The sequence below is a fragment of the Mobula hypostoma genome, chromosome 5, assembly GCF_963921235.1.
Source record: "Mobula hypostoma chromosome 5, sMobHyp1.1, whole genome shotgun sequence".
Classification (NCBI taxonomy): Eukaryota; Metazoa; Chordata; class Chondrichthyes; order Myliobatiformes; family Myliobatidae; genus Mobula; species Mobula hypostoma.
Genome location: NC_086101.1, coordinates 125,619,007 through 125,639,372, shown reverse-complemented (window position 1 = coordinate 125,639,372; position 20,366 = coordinate 125,619,007). Strand labels below are relative to the sequence as shown.

Genomic DNA, 20,366 nt, shown 5'->3' with positions numbered 1-20,366 from the left:
CTCAAAACTGCTTTAAGTTCTAGAAAAGAAAGCTTAACATAACTTTAATGAATTGTTTCACAGAAAAAAATCAATAACACAATTTATTTGAAGATAGTAAATTTAAACAATTAAAAATTCTACTATACAATTATTTAGTATTTATTCCAGTGCTACCATCTCTCTCGCTATCCATCCCATAGGATGATAATGGTTCCTTTCAGTCAGCTACCCCACTCCTCAGAAAGGAACAGCATTTGCGTGAATGGATTTTAGGTGAGTAGGGGGTTGCACAGGTCCAGACCCACCCTCTCGACATCTCCTCCTGGATCCAGTGGCATGGTGGGGTCCAAGACGGCTGGGAGAAATTCTGTTGCAGTGAATGGCCAGACCAAGCTTCAATGCAAGGGATGTCCTTTCCGCACTTCACAGCATGTGTTTGCTAGATGGTCGTTGACCTTACAAGAGGGTCCATCCACCCTTTGAAAGGTCTTGTTTTTCATCCTGCAGGGTGTCTAGCCACCCTTACCAGGCAAGCCTGGTAGGGGAGCCAGTTTAGTCACCAACCCACCCGACCATGCGACAGGTAGTACTGGGTTACATGGTACCAGTAGACTCAGACGATACATCAGAACTAAATAACCTAATCCAATTTAAATAATATTTGACTTTTCATTTTCATATTTTTCTTTATTTGTGTATTATATTTCTTTTTCACCAGAAATTGCTTGATGTTCAAAAGCTACTTATCCTAGTATAGTCCATTTTCGAGCAAACTATTGTCTGTCACAGGTTTTGTAATCATTCTTCATTTTAACACCACCTGTTACCAATTCATTGACTGAAGACTATCACTTATAATTATGAATCCTTAGAAAATATATCAAAACTTTATATATTTTACACACATTTCTACAAATATAGTGTATTCTGTTTCACCTCATGCATTAAAGCCTCACATCATACCATGTTATACCACCACCAGAAGGACTATAGTCATTCAAGATTGTCTAATGTCATCTCCAGTATACATGTGTAAAGGAGAATAAAATAATTGCTACTGTGGATCCGATGCAACACAAAAAATAACAATAAACATATATCTGTAAGATGGATTACATACATAGATATATAGGCATAGGAATGTCTATACATAAGGCAACTCTGACAGGAAGTGATAAAGTAGTGGTGGTAGGAAGTATCAGGAGGGTGTGGGGTTAGTGGATAAAGGTACTGATCAGCCTCACTACTTGGGAAAAGTAACTGTTTTTGAGCCTGGTGCTCCTGGTGTGGATGCTACATAGCCTCTTCCCTGATGGAAGTGGGATAAGCAGTCCATGAGCAGGGTGAGTGGGGTCCTTCATGATGTGACTACCCTTTCCCGGCACCTTTCTGTATTTATGTTCTTGATGGCTCCCAATTAAAGTGACACTATGCAATAGTGGATAGAATAACTACCTTATGAATGGGTATCAGCACGTTACTTTGACTGGTGCAGTCCTTTTATCATTGCATATTCATTTTACATTATGAAATAATACTGAGATTATTTCATTGCATAGAAGTTTGGCTAACTAGCAGAAGGCAAAAAGTGGGAATAAAGGGGGCCTTTTCTGGTTGGCTGGCAGTGACTAGTGGCATTCCACGGTGGTGGGTGTTGGGTCCGCTATGTTATATGTTAAGGATCTGGATGATGGAATTGATGGATTGTGGCCAAGTTTGTGGCTGGTAGAAGCATAAATGGAGGGACAGGAAGTGTTGAGTAAGCAGGGAGTCTGCAGAAGGACTTGGACAGATTAGGAAATGGGCAAAGAAGTGGCAGATGGAATACAATGTCTGAAAATGTATGGCTATGCACTTTGGTAGAAGGAATAAAGGCATAGACTATTTTCTAAATGGGGAGAAGATTCAAATATCAAAGGTGCAAAGGTAGTCCTAGTACAAGATATTGTAAAGGCTAACTTACTATTTGAGTCAGTAGTAAGTTAGACAAATAAAATATTAGCATTAATTTAGAGAAGACTAGAATATAAAAGCTAGAATGTAATGCTTTGTTTTATAAGGCATTGGTCAGACCACATGTGGAGTACTGTGAGCAGTTTTGAGCTGCTTACTTAAAAGATGTGCTTGTATTGAAGAGGATTCAGAAGAGGTTCATGAGAATGATACTGCATATGAAAGGGTTAACATATGAGGAGTATTTGATGGTTCTGGGTCTTTACTCACTGGAATTTCGAACAATGAGGGGGGCATCTCATTGAAATCTATTGAATATTGAAAGACATAGATAGAGTGGACATGGAGAGGACATTTCCTATAGTGGGAGAGTCTAGGACTAGATGGTATGGCCTCAGAATGGAAGGACATCTCTTTAGAACAGAGATGAGGAATTCCCTTAGCCAGAGGCTAGTGAATCTGTGGAATTCATTGCCACAGATGGTTGTGGAAGACAAGTCATTGGGTATATCTAAAACGGAGGTTGATGGGTTCTTGATTAGTAAGTGTGTCAAAAATTACAGGGAGTAGGCAGGAGAATGGGGTTGAGATAGAATATAAACCAGCCATGACCGAATGGTGAAGCAGACACGATGGGCCAAATGGCCTAATTCTGCTCCTATGTCTTATGGTCTTATTGTTTTATTTGATACTAACCTGGAAAGCTAAATTAGCATTTTCATGCATTCCAAATATTTCTGGGTCATCAATAAAGGGAAGGCCTTCAATGTACTCTTTTAGTGCCAGCAAGCTGTCTACATCAGGACTGTAGTAAATTCCTGAAAGACAGAAATTTGAAGAATTGTATTCTGTCAAAATAGATAGTTCTACAGCTACAAGTAACTAAGATTGTCATTGTATACCAGTAAAATACTGAGATGCTTCAGAATTTCTTCAATGATGAAGCAATGTAAACACTATTCAGGAGTTTGCACAGCAGTGATATGTGCCTACAAAGATATAGATAAAATCTGATCTGGATTTCTCCTATTTTCACCTTAAATTCAAAACCTCCAGTATAATCAAGTGGCATAATCAAGATGACACAATCTATAATTAAGTTTTTAATGTGAAATGAAAAAAATAATAAGAACATTTCATGAAATTTGGATAGGAAGTTAATTATTATGAACAAGAATGTAAAAAGGCAAGCAAAACAGTTTCAATATCCCTCATGTTTTGAAATAACTGAAGAATCACAGACTATATGGAAAAGTGGTCAAACAATTATTAAGTAATTATGGCCTTGTAAGCTATGAAAACTCACTTAGACTTCATAAAATACATAATAACCTTTATTCTGTCACAGTTTCTACATTCACCAGGCAACAGAATATTTTGAAAAAGATGTTCAGTCCACTCCTTTCACCTGATGACTTGTATTGTTATTATGTACTATGGACTGTCATAAAAACCCACCATCTTTAGTAATATCCTTTAGAAAAGGAAATCCACCATGTTTAACTAGTATGATATTTGTGCTAAATGTAAAAGTTATTGTCAACAACCATAGCTATATGAGGTCTCTATGAGGTAAGATTAGTGACCAAATGCATTCTCTGTTGTTACAATGTTTAAGATGTAACTTCTCTGAAGGTAATTGCCTCTGTGGAAGTAAGGTGCGGGAAGAATACTATCCTTCAGCATACAAGGATATTTTATTAAATAAAGGAGTATGTTTGTATTGCTGATTATTTTCAAGCTTCTTAGGGTTGAAAAGTACTGTGATATACTGTAGTGCCAGAACTGCTAAATGACACATTGCTAAATTGCTAAGTGCCAGAACTGCTTAGAAAAATAGAGGACTATGCGGCAGGGAAATTCTAGGCATCTCTAGAGTAGGTTACATAGTCAGCACAACATTGTGGGCTGAAGGGCCTGTAATGTGCTGCAAATTTCTAGGGTCTATGTTCTGTGATACTGTGATTTTGAATACTGAATGCTTGGCGTAATATGGTGACACATAGATATGTGCCAAGAGACACCAAGCAAAACAGTTCAAATACACATTGGAGTGGGTGACCCTGTCAGAGCAATTGGATTTCCAGGCAGGTAACTTTTTAAAGCATGCTGATTATGCAAGAAATTAGTCAACAAATAAATTAGGTCTCATGAAAGTAAAGATGTTATTGCACTTTATTAGTCACAAGGGAAGAGACTTGTACTGTTTTGTAAAGCATTCAAATGAAATCCTGGAAAATCTATTAGATGCCACACATGCACACTGCAACGTGGCTAGAAATAAAAAAGAAGATTGATGCTGGTTTGCTACACATAACAAAGTGAAGAAAGAATCATTTTATATTTCTTAGCGATCTGTTAAACCATAATCAATTTTCTGTAGATTTCAAGGGTTTTTGGGGTCCAAAATGAATGTTGGATTCCTTTTGAAGAATGGTTTTTCCCCTTCTTTAGACCCAGTTGTTCAGCTTTGATAATAGATCATGCTGAATTCTGGGTTCTTTCACTACATTCCTGCTGCTAGATCCACAGGATCAGAATTTATGCTCCATTATATTGAAGGAAAATGTTTAAGAGGAACAATTATAATGTGAATTCAGCATTCAGTTATTTTCTTATGCACTACCACTGTTGAAATCTAAAGAGAAACAGTTCAGTTTTAAAATTAACATATTTATGATATCAAAAATGCACAACTATGATCAAGTTGGTAACAAAACAATTTTTTATTCACTTAAGGGACATAGACATTGCAGATTGAATCTACATTTCAATTGCCCATTCCTAATCATCCTTGAGAAGGTGGTGGTAAGCTGCCTTTCTGAATTGCAATAGTCAAATTACTGCAGGAAGGGAATTCTAGAATGTTAATCCAGTGACAATAAAGGAAAAATGATATATTTCCAAGTCAGGATAGTGTGTGGCTTGAAGGGCATTTCCAGCTGATTGTATTCCCATGCAAATGCTGCCCTGTGTCCTTCTAGGCACTAGAGGTTGTGTGTTTGGCAGATGCTGACTAGGAAGTGTTATTAGTTACTACAGTGTATTCTATAAATGCAACAAACAGCTGCCACTGTGTGTCGGTGGCTGAGTGAGTGAAAGGTTTCAGATGGGGTGCCTACCAAGCGGCTGCTATGTCCTGCATCGTGTCAAGCTTCTTGAGTGTTGTTAAAGATGAAGTCATTCAGGCAAGTGGAGAGCATTCCACTCCTGACTTGAGCCTTGTAGATAGTGGACAGGCTTTGGAGAGCTAGTTAAACCCAGTTAAATTTCTAGTCAATGGTAACCCCTCCAAGATATTGATAATGGAAATTTGGTGTCGGTAATGTTATTGAATATCAAAGGCTAGATTTTCTGTTTTTGGATATTGCCATTTCATGACAGTTGGCATCAATATTACTTGATACAAGCCAACTTAAGCTTGGAGATTGTCCAAGTTATGCTGCAACTGGTTGTGGTTGCTTCATTATCAGAGGATTCATAAACTGTGCTGAGCATTGTGGAATCATCAGCGAATATTCCTACTTCTGACCTTTCAATTGAAGTAATTAATGAGGCAGCTGATGATAGACAGCCATAGGACATTACCCTGAAGAACTCTTGCAAAGATGTCCTGTGGCTGACATGATTGGTATCCATCACCACACTAATCAGCCAACAAGTCAAAATAATTTAATCTGAAGTAAAATAAAATAAATAATAACAAAAAGTTATTATAATTTCTATAGATACATTATTAGTTCTAAATGTTCACTTACCTGATAATGAATACTTATAGTCAGCTACTAAAATATTGGGTGAGAAGAATCGCTTTAAGATGGTACGCAGGCAGCGTTGGTCCCAAGCATCTGTAACTCGACCTCCATAAGTGATCTCACCTAAATAGGGGAATTAAAGCAATTAGACATTCGATGTTAGAACTTTCATGCAAATTAAAAAACAAAATAACTCCTCATGGTAGAAGATCAATTATCTTCTACCATGCATGAATATTCTGGATGCAAAAAAAACACATCTTATTGTATAATTCATGTGGTCATGCAAATTAATGTAAAATTCTAAATCAAAATAGCATACTGGAACAGATGTTGGAAATCTAAAATAAAAACAGAAAATCTGGAAAACATTAAGGTCAAGAGGCATCTCTGAAGTGTGAAACAGAATTAACATCAAGTTGAAGCCTTCTCATCAGAACCTTAAACAAGCTCTGATGATGGGCTACTTTGTAATGCAACAATAATTGATTTCTCCCTCCATATTTGTTACTAGATATTTTTAAACAATTTTTTGTTTGTTTATCTATCACAGAAGACAATTGACAAACTCTATATGAATGAAAATACTTAATCTCATATTCATAAACTATTGATGAAATTAGAATGATAACAGAAACGTTCAATGGCTTACCAGTAATATAAACAACAGCATCCCATGGTACTCTTCCTCCTTGACAATAGAGGTTTAAATTGAGGAGAGCACATTCACGGTCACTATCGCTGAACTCATAACAGATGTTCCAACCCAATGGACCAAATTTCTTCCTTTCCTACAATACATCAGACTTTCATGTCAGGTAGTCTATCTAATAATGAAAGTCTAAAACAAACTACAGATGATGAAAATTTAAATAAAAGCAGAAAATGCTGGAAATATTCAGCAGGCCAGGCAGCATCTGTAGAAACAGAAACACTTCAGGTCAAAGATCTTTCATCAGAACTGAGAAGGAGAGAGAACAAGTTTATCTAGGTGCCAGAGAAAATGGAGCACCTGGACATAGCAAGCTGCTATGACCCCCACCTTGAGTCTGGCTGCATAGCTTTCCCCCTCCTGGAGAGGGAAACACTGCAACTTACTTTACATCCAACAGGAGATGCAGAAAGGGCCTGCTGGATGCAGGTTACCTCTCAGCACATAAAGTTGGTACTGGCAACACTTACTGTACCATCCAGGGTAAGTACATATCAACACTAAATGTCTGGAACACTTGCTGTACTTGGCTACCAGTTGTCTGACAAACAGCTTCTTAACATCATGCTGAAGGGGATTAGTTTCTGCATGAATTCCAGTGGAGGGAAATGTTTGCTCCAGGTTTAAAGTACAGCAACATACAGTCAAGCAGATTTCTCTTCTAAAGCACAATGGATATGCACCTGTTACTTCTTGGACTGAAGGGCTAAGAGTGCTATATTAAAGCAGTACTCTTCAGGGCAGTGCTAAGCAGGGTATTTGGGTAACTGCAAACAACTGAGGCTTTATTATTAAATAACTTCAATGCCAAATTTTTCTGTATTTATTGTGATTGATTGCATCTTAATTTTAAATTTAAACAAATCTATGGTACAGTTGTGGCCATTGTTTGTTTTGTAACTCCAAAACATAAAACTAATTGAAAGAAAACATGGAGTTGGGAATGAGAGTCTTAGTTTTGTTTTTACTTTTAGCACACATGTGATGTGGTGGCATGATGATGTATACCATTCATGTATTTTGACTTGTAACTCGTGATTCAGGCCGTAAGATTTAAACACTGTGGAGGATTTCTTACTCTTGTGCAATAATGTCTTTCCTGACAAGGGGGGGGGGTCATTCTGATTGGCAGGTGAGAGTTGTTGCTGTGAAACAATCTCAGGTTCTGGGGCCTTCTGCATAGTGGTTGTGAGAGTAGACTCTAGTTCTTCAAGAAGTGGTTTTGACAGCTCTGGACACCCTTCTTCTGCAACATGTTACTCTGCTTTCCTCAATTGATCAATGTGTCATCTCCAAATTACATCAGACACAATCTCCACTTTGTAGAAGAGTGATCCAGTTTTGTCCTTAATCTTGCCAAGTAACCACTTTTGATCTTCTCTGTAGTGCATTGTCCAGGAAGAAAACATGGAATTTCCTTTCTAAGGAGCCTTAAATCGTCTCATCTGTTTGTCCTGCATACTTCTCTGAGATTGGGTTTAAGGAGATCCAAGTGTCAGCACAAGGGACGACCCTTGTCTGGTGAGTTTTTGGTTGTAGTGCCTAACCCCGGTTAATTAAACCCAAAGTTGTAATGTTAGAAAGTTCAACCTGCAGAGCAATGTAAACAAGGTTTACCAATTAAAAAAAGAATCTGAAAAAAAAATGCTATGCAAGGGCAGGGTAGGGCTGGACACAGGACAGACAAGGAGAGAAACGTAGCAACAATTAGAAGCTGAAGACATGAACTGTTAAGAGTGGAATTAGTAGTGAGTATCTTTACCCTACTAACTTGACACCCTCAGGGTGAAACCCCTGGAGGAAAGACAACAGCAATAAAAGATTTATTGAAGCTACAGCTATAACATGCATCAGCATTAATGAGACAATATCAGCAGAGACAGGTGTCCAAAATCCCGACCGTGCATTCAGGAATTAGTTCTACAAAATCATACCAAGACACTTGGTCAAGTTTTGGTACAAGTTTGTGAATTGACTTACTGTGGATGATAAACTATTTCATTCCAACGGATCCAAGAAACAAGATGGCAAGCCACCCAAGATGAAGAACCAGCGCAGGAATGAAATGTGTAATAACGCAGAGGATTTAATATGGTTCAATGTATAAGTTTATTTTCATTTGAAGAATTTGAATTTCGTTCTCTGCAAGAACTGATTATTTTTGCAAAGACTTTATAGTCATAGTCATACTTTATTGATCCCGGGGGAAATTGGTTTTCGTTACAGTTGCACCATAAATAATAAATAGTAATAGAACCATAAATAGTTAAATAGTAGTATGTAAATTATGCCAGTAAATTATGAAATAAATCTAGGACCAGCCCATTGGCTCAGGGTGTCTGACCCTCCAAGGGAGGAGTTGTAAAGTTTGATGGCCACAGGCAGGAATGTCTTCCTGTGATGCTCTGTGCTGCATCTCGGTGGAATGAGTCTTTGGCTGAATGTACTCCTGTGCCCACCCAGTACATTATGTAGTGGATGGGAGACATTGACCAAGATGGCATGCAACTTAGACAGCATCCTCTTTTCAGACACCACCGTGAGAGAGCCCAGTTCCATCCCCACAACATCACTGGCCTTACGAATGAGTTTGTTGATTCTGTTGGTGTCTGCCACCCTCAGCCCGCTGTCCCAGCACACAACAGCAAACATGATAGCACTGGCCACCACAGACTCGTAGAACATCCTCAGCATCGTCTGGCAGATGTTAAAGGACCTCAGTCTCCTCAGGAAATAGAGACGGCTCTGACCCTTCTTGTAGACAGCCTCAGTGTTCTTTGACCAGTAAAATAAGTAACTGAATGAGATTTTCTTTGTTTAAGAATTGTGATGTTGGAGAATTGTCGTGAAAGGAGTTAAACCGTGTATATATAACTTTTGAATTTGAATTTAAACTTGCAGATATATTGCCTGGAACTGAAACTGAAGTTAACTATAATACTTAAGAACAGGAATTATATTTGGTTTTCTAACTAACTTGGTATAAATAAAAAGGAAAGTTTAGTCTGTAAACTTTTAAATGGGGAATAATACTAGATATAATTAGTTAAAGAAATTGGAGTAACAATGGTTATTCTTGTGGATATCATTGATTCTAACTAAACAGAAACTTGGCTTTTGTTGATATTTAAAATTTGGAACCTAAACGGAATGTTTGAATTTTGAATTGTTCTTGCTCATGTAAATATTTTATTCTGATAAAAAAAACCTTATCTCCAGAAGTGTGTGGTTCCTATCCACTGCTTCCTTTGAATACCTAGAACCTTCTGATAGCCCATTAGCACGTAGTGTAATTTGATCTTCCCAAAAGAGTGTGACTAGTCAAACACGATAAGAGTGGTGCTACACAGGTGTTACAAGTGCACTGCATTGCAAAATACAAGGAGGAAATTGGTGAGCTTCAGATTCAGTGTTACTGTGGTGTGTCCTGCTGACAATGCTCGCAGTGCATTCTTTAGATTCTGGACAAAACTATTCATCAAGCCATTTGTAGCTGGGTGGTATAGTGCAGATGTAATACAAGGGGTGATTGATGAGTTTGTGGCCTAAGGTAGAAGGAGTCAATTTTAGAAAACCTAGCACATTTATTTTTCTTACATTTACACACTTAGTCCAGCAGTTGTGGAGCATACAGATCCCTTCTTTGTAGAAGTCGGCATCTTGTACCTCCAGAAAGTGGTCCACAGCAGGGGTTTAGTTAGAATCAGTGATATTCAGCAGAATAACCATTGGTACTCCAATTTCTCCAACTAATTATATCTAGTGTTACTCCCCATTTAAAGTTCGTGGCCTAAGGTAGAAGGAGATGAGTTACTAACTTCAAACTTTCTACAGTTTCTTCTCCTTCTACCCAAGGCCACAACCTTATCAATCACCCCTGCTGTGGACCACCTGGAGGTCCAAGACGCTCTTGTTACATGCACGTGCAGTTCAACTCTTTGAGTGATAATGCAGAAAGTTTGAAGTTAATAACTCATCTCCTTCTATCTCAGACCACGAACTTATCAATCACCCCTGTGGACCACTTCTGCAAAGAAGGGATCCGTATACTCCACGACCGCTGGACTAAGTGTGTACATGTAGGAGGGGACTATGTTGAAAAATAAATGTGCTAAGTTTTCTAAAATTGACTCCTTCTACTTTAGGCCACAAACTTATCAATCACCCCTCTTATGTCTTATTCCATTCACTTTCAGGAATGACTGAAACTGTTCCACAACAAACTGCAATTCATTGACACTGACTAAGTGTTCAGGAACACCAGCCCTTGAGAAAAGGCATCTCAACACATCAACAATGTGTGAGACTATAGTGGAGACTATTGGGAATACATCTGGCCGCTTTGTAACTGCATCCACTACTCCCAAGAAATTTTGTGCACATGAATGATCTGGAAAAAATCACATGAATCCTCTGCCAGGGTAATGCAGGTCATTCCCAGGGATGGAGTGGTGCTTCTCTTGACATCTTCTGGACGTGTTGGCATCCTGAAGAGTGCATGATGAGCTGTTTGATCTGCTGATCTATTCCAGGGCACCAGACAAAGCTTCAAGGTAACACTTTCATTTTGACCATGCCTAGATGACTGGCATGTAGCTCCTCCAACACTTCAGCTCTTAGCTCAGGTGGTACAACAACTCTCAATCCCCACATAAGGCAACCTCTGTCAAGGGCAAGTTCATCCCATCACTAGTAAAAATGGGTGAACTAGAGTTTCTACTGCACATTCCAGCTATTTTGTGCTGCCATGTCAACCTGAGACAATGTGGGGTCTTTTCTGGTTTCCCTTTGGATTATCTCTTCTGTAATAGGGAGACTTAGGATTTGCATTAGGGAGAATATGTGAACAGAAGTGCCACCTTTTGTAAGTTTTTAAGGTACTTCCTTTTCCATGATTAGCCATCCTCTTGAATTCATCTTGTAATTGTATCCTCCAAGAAACAGCCTATCTCTGCATTCATGCTGCTGCTGTTAGTGGAACACTCTTCTGTGGATTGAAAATGGACATTAGTGGTTGATGATGAGGGTAAAATCTCTCTTATGCAAGTGCTAGTTGAAACATTTTACGCCCCAAACCAGATCCAAGACCTGTATGTCAATCTGTGCATATTTTTTCTCTGCAATGATAAGGGAATGTGATGCAAAGGTTATGGGCTGTTCACTTTCTTCACTCATAACATGTTACATAACTGCACCTGTACTATAAGGCAAGGCATCACAGGCAAGCTTTACTGGACAATGTAGATCATAATGTGTGAGTACAGTGTCTGATGTCACCTTTTAAAACCACCTGACACTGCTTTGTCCATTGCAATTTCTTTCAGATCTGTAGTAATGAGTTCAAGGGGTGAAGCCCAGATTTGGCAGGGGTAAGTACTTGGGGATCAATGGAGAGGTACAAGTGTAAAAGAGTCACATGCCCACAACTATATCTTGGATTTTTTTAATATTTAAATTTAATATGCAATCAGCCATAATCAACAAGTGTATTTGATACAAAGGTTATTTAATAATACAGCTTTGATTGCTTGAAATTACCCATATACTGCCTTTCACTGCATTAGCACTGCCCTTCAGAGTATTGATTCACTATATGTACTTCCTCACTGTACTTTAGGAGAGGCATCTGCTTGGGCGCATGTTGCTGTGCTTGAAATGTTGTGCAAATGCATGACGTCCACTGGAACTCTTGCAGAAATGAATCAGCTATGATGCTTTATACAAGAAGAGAGATGCCATGGTCAGCAGCTTATCCAGCTGGAATTCACCTTGCAGCTTCCATATGATTTCACAAGTGTAGAACAAATAAAATGCAGGTTGAGGCCCATATACCCAACAGCATATTAACATATTTCTTCCCTGAAGGCAAGTATAAGCTGGCAATCAATTAAACTGGACTTACCTGAATCACAGCATGGAAGAAACAAATACCGACAATAAGTCTCCTCCACTTTCTTCCCAATACATGCTCCTCAAAGAAAGTAGAAGTAATCTCTGTGAAAGCTCGCCGGATGTTCGCACGAAGTCCTTTTGGTGGTTCATTGGTGACCTGAAGAATCCAGCAATTTAAGTTACTCACCCTCTTTAACTTAGCCACCAATTTGTTAGTTAACTATCCCAAAATCATTAGAACCTGCTGAAAGTTAAGCTTTAAACTGAATAAACTAAGAAACTAATAAATAATTTTAATATATTAAAATTAATTAATATTACAAGAGAGGTTTTTCTTGTCAGTGAGGCACAGCTTAAAACACATGTTGATGATTCTTTAACTCAAGCAGAAAACAGTCAAAGGTAAAACTAGAATAATGACCCAATTTTTTTCCTCAAAAATAGCTAGCTACATATTACAATTATGCCACTTGCCTATTTTCCTTGAGATTTTGTTTTACAATGTATTTTTCTTGAAAATGGTATTCACTTTTGGAGTGCTAAACACTGCATCTCTCTAAAAAAGATTGTGATATTGGCTACAGTAAAGTCGTGGTTTGCTGCTAACACCCACTGAACAGATATATCCCTTCAATGTACGTTCACCATGGCAGACAAATAACAGCAAGGCGAATGATGGTTGCAATAGAGGAGTTTGGGGCTGCGGTGGTGAGGAAGGTAGAAGCACACATGCTACTCGTACATAGCTCTGTAAATACTAGCTCTAAGGGAATTTGATAAAAAGAGAGCCAATGGAGTTCAGATTCGTAATTCCCTTCAAGTGGTAGATAAGCTGGATCTCCCCCTACCCCACCCACTTTCAAATCTCTTACTATCTCTTCTTTCAGTTCGTCCTGACGAAGGGTCTTGGCCCGAAACGTCAACTGTACTTCTTCCTATAGATGCTGCCTGGCCTGCTGCATTCCACCAGCATTTTGTGTGTGTCACTTAACAATGTTACCTCTGATTCTCACATTTCTTCTGTCAGCCTTCTCTTTCCAGACAGTGTTGGGACAAGATATTCCATGTTGTCATCTTCAAACCCAACCACCTAACTCAATGGTTACTCTCCATAACTTCCACCCATTCAATAGGTTTCCACCACCAAATATATCCTCACCATATCTTCTGTAGAGATCACTTTCTCCATGACTCCTTTATTTGTTCCTCATCTCCACCAACCACTTTCTGATAGTTCTTTCCCATTCAATTGCAGGATTTGCAACATTCTGATTATGGAATCCCAACCAGCTCAGCCTAATATTAATTCCCCACCCTCCATCCTGTGCTGAGCTGTAGGATCTAGCTCCTGATATTATTGGGAATCTATTATGTTATTAAGTAGCTGTACCATCTGCTTGCATGCATCTTCATCCTCTTTCTTCTGCTGGTCCTCTCTCCTCCCTTTGAGACTCCTGACTCTTTAGCAGCTCATCTGCAACTGGGTTTTCTGTGGACAGAGACTGCACCCTTCTGTGCTGAGGGTATGGGGCATACAGGGTGATAACTACAAATTTTCCATTCTTATTGATGTTAACTGTATCATGTTCCCAGGTGAAATAAACAACAGAATCTCATTCTGAGCAGGCAATAAGCCATGTACAGTATTTGTCCTGGTATTGCTGTGGTTCTTAATGAAGTGATGTACCATGGGAAGGGGACATGAACTGGGGAGTCAGCCACAATGTTAATGGTAGCCCTTGTCTCTCTTTGGGCAATACTACCCACTGAATATATCTGCCACAGTGGACTCCTGAAGGCTGCAGAAATCCTTAGGAAATTTGCATACGACTGTGAGAATATTCTTATAATGATCAATAACTCTTTGGCCAGTTGCGAGCCAAAGCCCATTTCATCCATGAAGGAATTCTGAATTTCAGTAAAGTACTTGACGCATTTAGTGCACCCTGGACTGTGGATAAAAAAAATCACACTGCTGGCATGTTCCTGCAATGCCTTATCTCAAAAACTCAAATTTCTTGTATTTTCCTCGTGACAAAGGAGTCCTTTAGGCCAGTTGGTCCATGATAGCTCTCCCACCAGTCACATAACCAAACTACCCAGTGCTCAAAATAGTGACTGACAGCTAAACCCCTTCAGAAAAGAGACTGAATCAACTAAGTAAATTAATATTTAATTGTAGATTGTGATAGTATAATTTTTCTAAAGTGAAGGTATTTATAGATAGCTAATACCACAAGGTTTTGGACTCTAGAATGGATACACTTAATATCATTATACTGTATGAAGCAGCAAACTGAGATGTGTATCAGAGATTGACTGCAGCTAGTAGTCATAGTCATACTTTATTGATCCCGGGGGAAATTGGTTTTCGTCACAGTTGCACCATAAATAATAAATAGTAGTAGTAATACTACTATTAGTAAATAGTAAATAGTAATAGTCATGGAAATAATAAGTAGTAATAGAAAAATAGTAATAAATAGTTAAATAGTAATATGTAAATTATGCCAGTAAATTATGAAATAAGTCCAGGACCAGCCTATCGGCTCAGGGTGTCTGACCCTCTAAGGGAGGAGTTGTAAAGTTTGATGACCACAGGCAGGAATGACTTCCTATGACGCTCTGTGCTGCATCTCTGGCTGAATGTACTCCTGTGCCCACCCAGTACATTATGTAGTGGATGGGAGACATTGACCAAGATGGCATGCAACTTAGACAGCATCCTCTTTTCAGACACCACCATGAGAGAGTCCAGTTCCATCCCCACAACATCACTGGCCTCACGAATGAGTTTGTTGATTCTGTTGGTGTCTGCTACCCTCAGCCTGCTGCCCCAGCACACAACAGCAAACATGATCGCACTGGCCACCACAGCCTCATAGAACATCCTCAGCATCGTCTGGCAGATGTTAAAGGACCTCAGTCTCCTCAGGAAATAGAGACAGCTCTGACCTTTCTTGTAGACAGCCTCAGTGTTCTTAGACCAGTCCAGTTTATTGTCAACTCATATCCCCAGGTATTTGTAATCCTGCACCATGTCCACACTGACCCTCTGGATGGAAACAGGGGTCACCGGTACCTTAGCTCTCCTCAGGTCCACCATCAGCTCCTTAATCTTTTTCAGATTAACCTGCAGATAATTCTGCTCACCCCATGTGACAAAGTTTCCTACCGTAGCCCTGTACTCAACCTCATCTCCCTTGCTGATGCATCCAACTGTGGCAGAGTCATCCGAAAACTTCTGATGATGACAAGACTCTGTGCAGTAGTTGAAGTCCAAGGTGTAAATGGTGAAGAGAAAGGGAGACAAGACAGTTCCCTGTGGAGCCCCAGTGCTGCTGATCACTCTGTCAGACACACAGTGTTGCAAGCACACGGACTGTGGTCTGCCAGTCAGGTAATCAAGAATCCATGATACCAGGGAAGCATCCACCTGCATCGCTATCAGCTACTCCCCCAGCAGAGCAGGGCGGATGGTGTTGAACGCACTGGAGAAGTCAAAAAACATGACCCTCACAGTGATCCTCCCATGAGCAGCCAAGAAGTTGACAGTGAAGAAAAACAGAAAAAACATAGAAAAACTCAGCAGGCAAGGCAATATCTGTGACAAGACAAAAAGGGTGGACAGTGACTTTGATCTCCACAGTGAGAGCAGTCCAAGCCTAGTGCATATCATCATGCAGAATTTCACATCACTCAGTGATGTCTGCTTTGTAAAACCTAAGCCTCAAAGCACTCAAGATAGGATATAATATCTACGAAACCTCCTTCGAGATAGGCTCGTCATAATCGTACATTCTGAGCCTCCAGCCCTAAGTGATTATTGACTACAAGAGGAGGAAATCAGAGATCCATGAGCCAGTCCTCATCAGGGGATCAGAGGTAGAAAGGATCATTAACTTTAAATTCCTTGGGGTTATCATTTCAGAGAATATGTCTTGGGTTTAGCACATAAGTGCCATTATAAATAAAGCATGGCAGCAGCTCTACTTTCTTAGAAGCATGTGAAGATTTGGCATCTCATCTAAAACGTTAACAAACTTCTATAGATGCATGATGGAGTGTATATTGACTGGTTGCATCACACCTGCAATGGAAACACCAATGTCCTTAAATGGAAAATCCAACAAAATTAGTTGATGCAGTCCAGTCCATCACAGGTAAAGCCCTCCCCACCAATAAGCACATCCCCAAGGAGTGCGGTCACAGGAAAGCAGCATCCATCATCAAAGACCCCCACTATCCACACAATGCTCTCCTCTCACTGCTGCCATCAGGAAGGAGGTACAGGAGCGTCAGGACCCACACTGAACTGTTCCCATAACCAATGGACTCACTTCAAGGACTCTCTAATCATGTTTTGATATTTATTGTTTTTTTAATTTATCATTATTATTTTGTTTTTCTTTCATTTTGTATTTGCACAATTTGTTCTTTTGCACATTGGCTGTTTGTCCATCTTGTTGTGTGCCATTTTTCATTGATTTTATTGTGGTTCTTTGTATTTACTGTGAATGCCTGCAGGGTAGTATGTGGTGACATATGTACTTTAATAATAAATTTACTTTGAACTTTGAAGTCCATGGTCCTCTCTGTGACAACTAGCCTGAACTCACACTTCTAGCAACATGACTACTGAGACAGTCATTAAACTAATCCCCAAAATTAGCAAAAACACTAATTGTTTTTGTTTCAATACCATTGGAGTACCTTAGAAAGTAAGTCAGCAATCTATTATGAAGCTTAGAGCTGCTATGTGTAGTTTCCTATGACAAAAAGATCTTCTCTTTAAATGGAGATCACAGCAGACTGTTAAATGGTGGCTGTTTCCTGCATTTGAGACCTCCACAGCCTGCAATACGATAACTAATTTCATATGAGAAGCTCCTAACTCTAGACCAGCAACCACCATTTTGCTCGAAGGCATGGAGGAGTTTGTGAGTTGGGTTTGATGAGGGAAGCCAAAGTTTCTCAGTGGTTTGTCAATATATGGAGTAGATGCTACCAGTACCCAATCATGGCACAGAGTCATCATGCTGCCCAGGTAGCAACGAGTGGTTGCACCTTTTGCCCCAACTCATCCAATATCAGTCCACCCAGGTGGTCATTGCATATGGCTTTAGTGGCACATTCTACAATGGCCATGTGGTACTGAAATCACCTTAACTGTTTCATTGCTGCAGGAGATCTTGCAGAAGGTTCATCCCTCGGTTAGGTCCCGAGACGAGCAATGTTCAGCAGGAGGGAGGAACTGAGCCAGCTTACTGCTACAACAATAATTTGTTACGCTTTAGTGCTGATTCCACCAGCACCTTTGTTCCTGAGCACTAGACAAGGCCTTTTTGTCTTGTCTCTGCTCAATCCACTGTAGAGTCTGAAATAAAGAGTTAAAATGGCTAGAACTTCCATTTCAGATTCCAATGAACCTAAATATCATTCAGATCCTTTAGCCTGTCTCATCAGTTCCAGCTCACAGTTTGCTATAGTGGTCACTGCAAGCAAAATATCGATCACTGGCCCAGAGTTCGAAGCTTCTCTAATAACACTGGGCACTGTCAGTTCTGATCATTTTAGGCATAAATTAGAGCTTTCATTTGCAGAAAATAGACAAATTCAACTGAAATACACACTTACTAAGTTTCAAAATACAACATTTAGAAAATAAAGCAGCACACACAAAATGCTGGAGGAGCTCAGCAGGCCAGGCAGCCTAAACCGTCAACTGTACTCTTTTCCATAGCTGCTGCCTGGTCTTCTGAATTCTTCCAGCATTTTGTGTGTGTTACATGGATTTCCAGATGTTCTCTTGTTTGTGATTTAGAAAATACATTGTTTTAAATGTATTAATTGTACATAACTGTCATAATTTTTTTGCAGTGTTGAATTATTATTCCCACAATCTAATTGCACTATCTAAGATTAACGATACAAAGATTGGTAGAAGGAGAGAGCTTGGAATGATGTGAAATTAATGCTGGGTTACAGGTAGCTGAACATCATAGCACATATACTCCAGGGTCATCTGGCAGAGAAAAGAAAGCTCAGCACTGCAGCTTAGACATCCGCAGATGAGGTCCATCCATGGAAATAATTTTGTCTTCTCAGTGGGCCAGAGAACAGATGGTGCTAACCACATGCCAGACTTATAGAAGGTTCGGAAAGAGTGCCTAAAACATACATGATGATTCACTATATTTTATATTTGAACTGTGGTGAAATGCACCATCTAGTGGACCTAAAGACTATTTGTGAATTTTCAAGCAGATGCTGCTTAACTCAATACTTGGCATACCAGAAGACAAAAAATATCTTTTACTATTATCACAGGAAATAAACCAACATAAAATCTGTCCCAGTAATATTGATTATGTATTTCATTTTTAGTCACGGTTGTGATATGTTAGAAGTATTCAACATCACTTACAATCTTTACAAACTATAGATGGGGACTATGGTCAAAGATTTATGAGGATAGGACAGCACTGCCAAGGTCATGCTAACACTCAAGTCATATTGCTGGAGTTCTGCATGTCAAGATCCAGCAAGACTGGTCCTCCATATCTGGATCAAGTAAACATGCTGCTGGCATTCCAGCATAGAATCAACAATTCTGGTCCATTATCTGATCTAATAGCTAATGTTTAATCTTAAGATTGTGGTTCTAGAGACTAGTAGACAAATGTTAAATAACTACCCTGTTATGTCACCCCTGATTTGGTTTGCTACTTCATTTCTAACTACTAGATCTCATTGCTTAATTGTAAGTTTACAGCTGTTGTTGATTACTTATTATTGCATTATTAAGTAATTAACCTTCAACATTAGTCAGCAATCATATAATTGCTTGTATATTCATTCATTCTTTGACAAGTCAACCTTTCATGAGAACACTGAGAAATATTGTCTTTTTACTCAGCTCCTTGAGTGCTGCAACACATTGGTGAATAATAAATCCACCTTCAAACTACAACTACATCAGGACTGGAGTTTATCTACCTGCCCAGCTTAGGAAAATGAGGAAACTCTTGTGTAAGTGCAGAATATTCTCCTTAAACCACCATCATGACAATATAATTTTCACTGAAATCTGCACATTTATCCTGTCATCTTACTTCACACAGAGGACAATTAGGTTGGGTAGGAGCAACCGTACCCTCAGTGAAATCGATAATATATTCATGAGCAGCCATTAAAGATAATTTACTGAAACATTCCAGAGCAGAAGTTCACTGTTGATCACACCTGCTAAATATACATATATTGTATAGTTTGCTTGCATTTGACACTCCGCTTTTGAAATGTTGTTTCATTACCATCAATGGAACCAATTTTTAAAAGTAGAGCACAAAGAACAGTTGCTATGATATATATGCATGTTGTACACTTGGCCAAGTACAAAACCTACTCCATAGTATTCTCACTGCTCAATTGCCCTGAGCATTGACAGACCAACAGGGTGTAGCAGCATACTGACTGAAAACCTGCACTGTCAACCCAAGTTCCGAGCCATTAAGCCAGAGTCACGTATTGGAATTCCACCAAGATAGCTGAGAATATAAAGTCAAGTTATAAAAATTAGCATCTGTGAAAGTACAGAATGCTGGAAACATCAATATAGTTCAATAATGTACACTTAAGGGAAGGAATTTTTCCATCTTCACCCAGTCTGGCCCTACTTGTGTCTCTAGACCCACCAACATGGTTGCATCATGAGTGTTCCCTCAGTAGAGATGGGCAATAACTGCTGACATTGTCAGCAATATCCACATCCTGAGAACAAACAGAAAAGAATAGAATGCCAAACTTAAGCTGCATGCATTCTGTGAATTAACGGAATTAGCCAGAATTATTAGAAAATATACAGTATAAAATAACACATTTGTCATTGAATATCTTCATAAAGAATGTGGCTCTACCCTGGAAATTTAGTTTTATAACAATATTTATCTGAAATCTTCAGAATGTATTACCTTGACTGAGTTCTGTAAAACTGTTACAGGAAAGGTATTAGTTGGCATGGAGCTCAGGAACAGTCTGAAATTCTCATGAATAACAGCATCTAGAATAAA

At 39.1% G+C, this 20,366-nt stretch overlaps 1 protein-coding gene across 1 annotated transcript in view; it reads right to left on the bottom strand.

The window, feature by feature from the left end:
* Positions 1-20,366, bottom strand: part of dnah6 (dynein, axonemal, heavy chain 6) — a 402,938-nt gene that overhangs the window by 27,905 nt on the left and 354,667 nt on the right. Inside the window, exons 67-71 of the mRNA XM_063047640.1 lie at positions 20,268-20,356; positions 12,305-12,451; positions 6,343-6,481; positions 5,694-5,813; positions 2,632-2,753 (exon numbers count right to left, since the gene is read on the bottom strand). Coding sequence (XP_062903710.1) covers positions 2,632-2,753; positions 5,694-5,813; positions 6,343-6,481; positions 12,305-12,451; positions 20,268-20,356 — 617 coding nt within the window. The remainder of the gene's footprint in view (positions 1-2,631; positions 2,754-5,693; positions 5,814-6,342; positions 6,482-12,304; positions 12,452-20,267; positions 20,357-20,366) is intronic.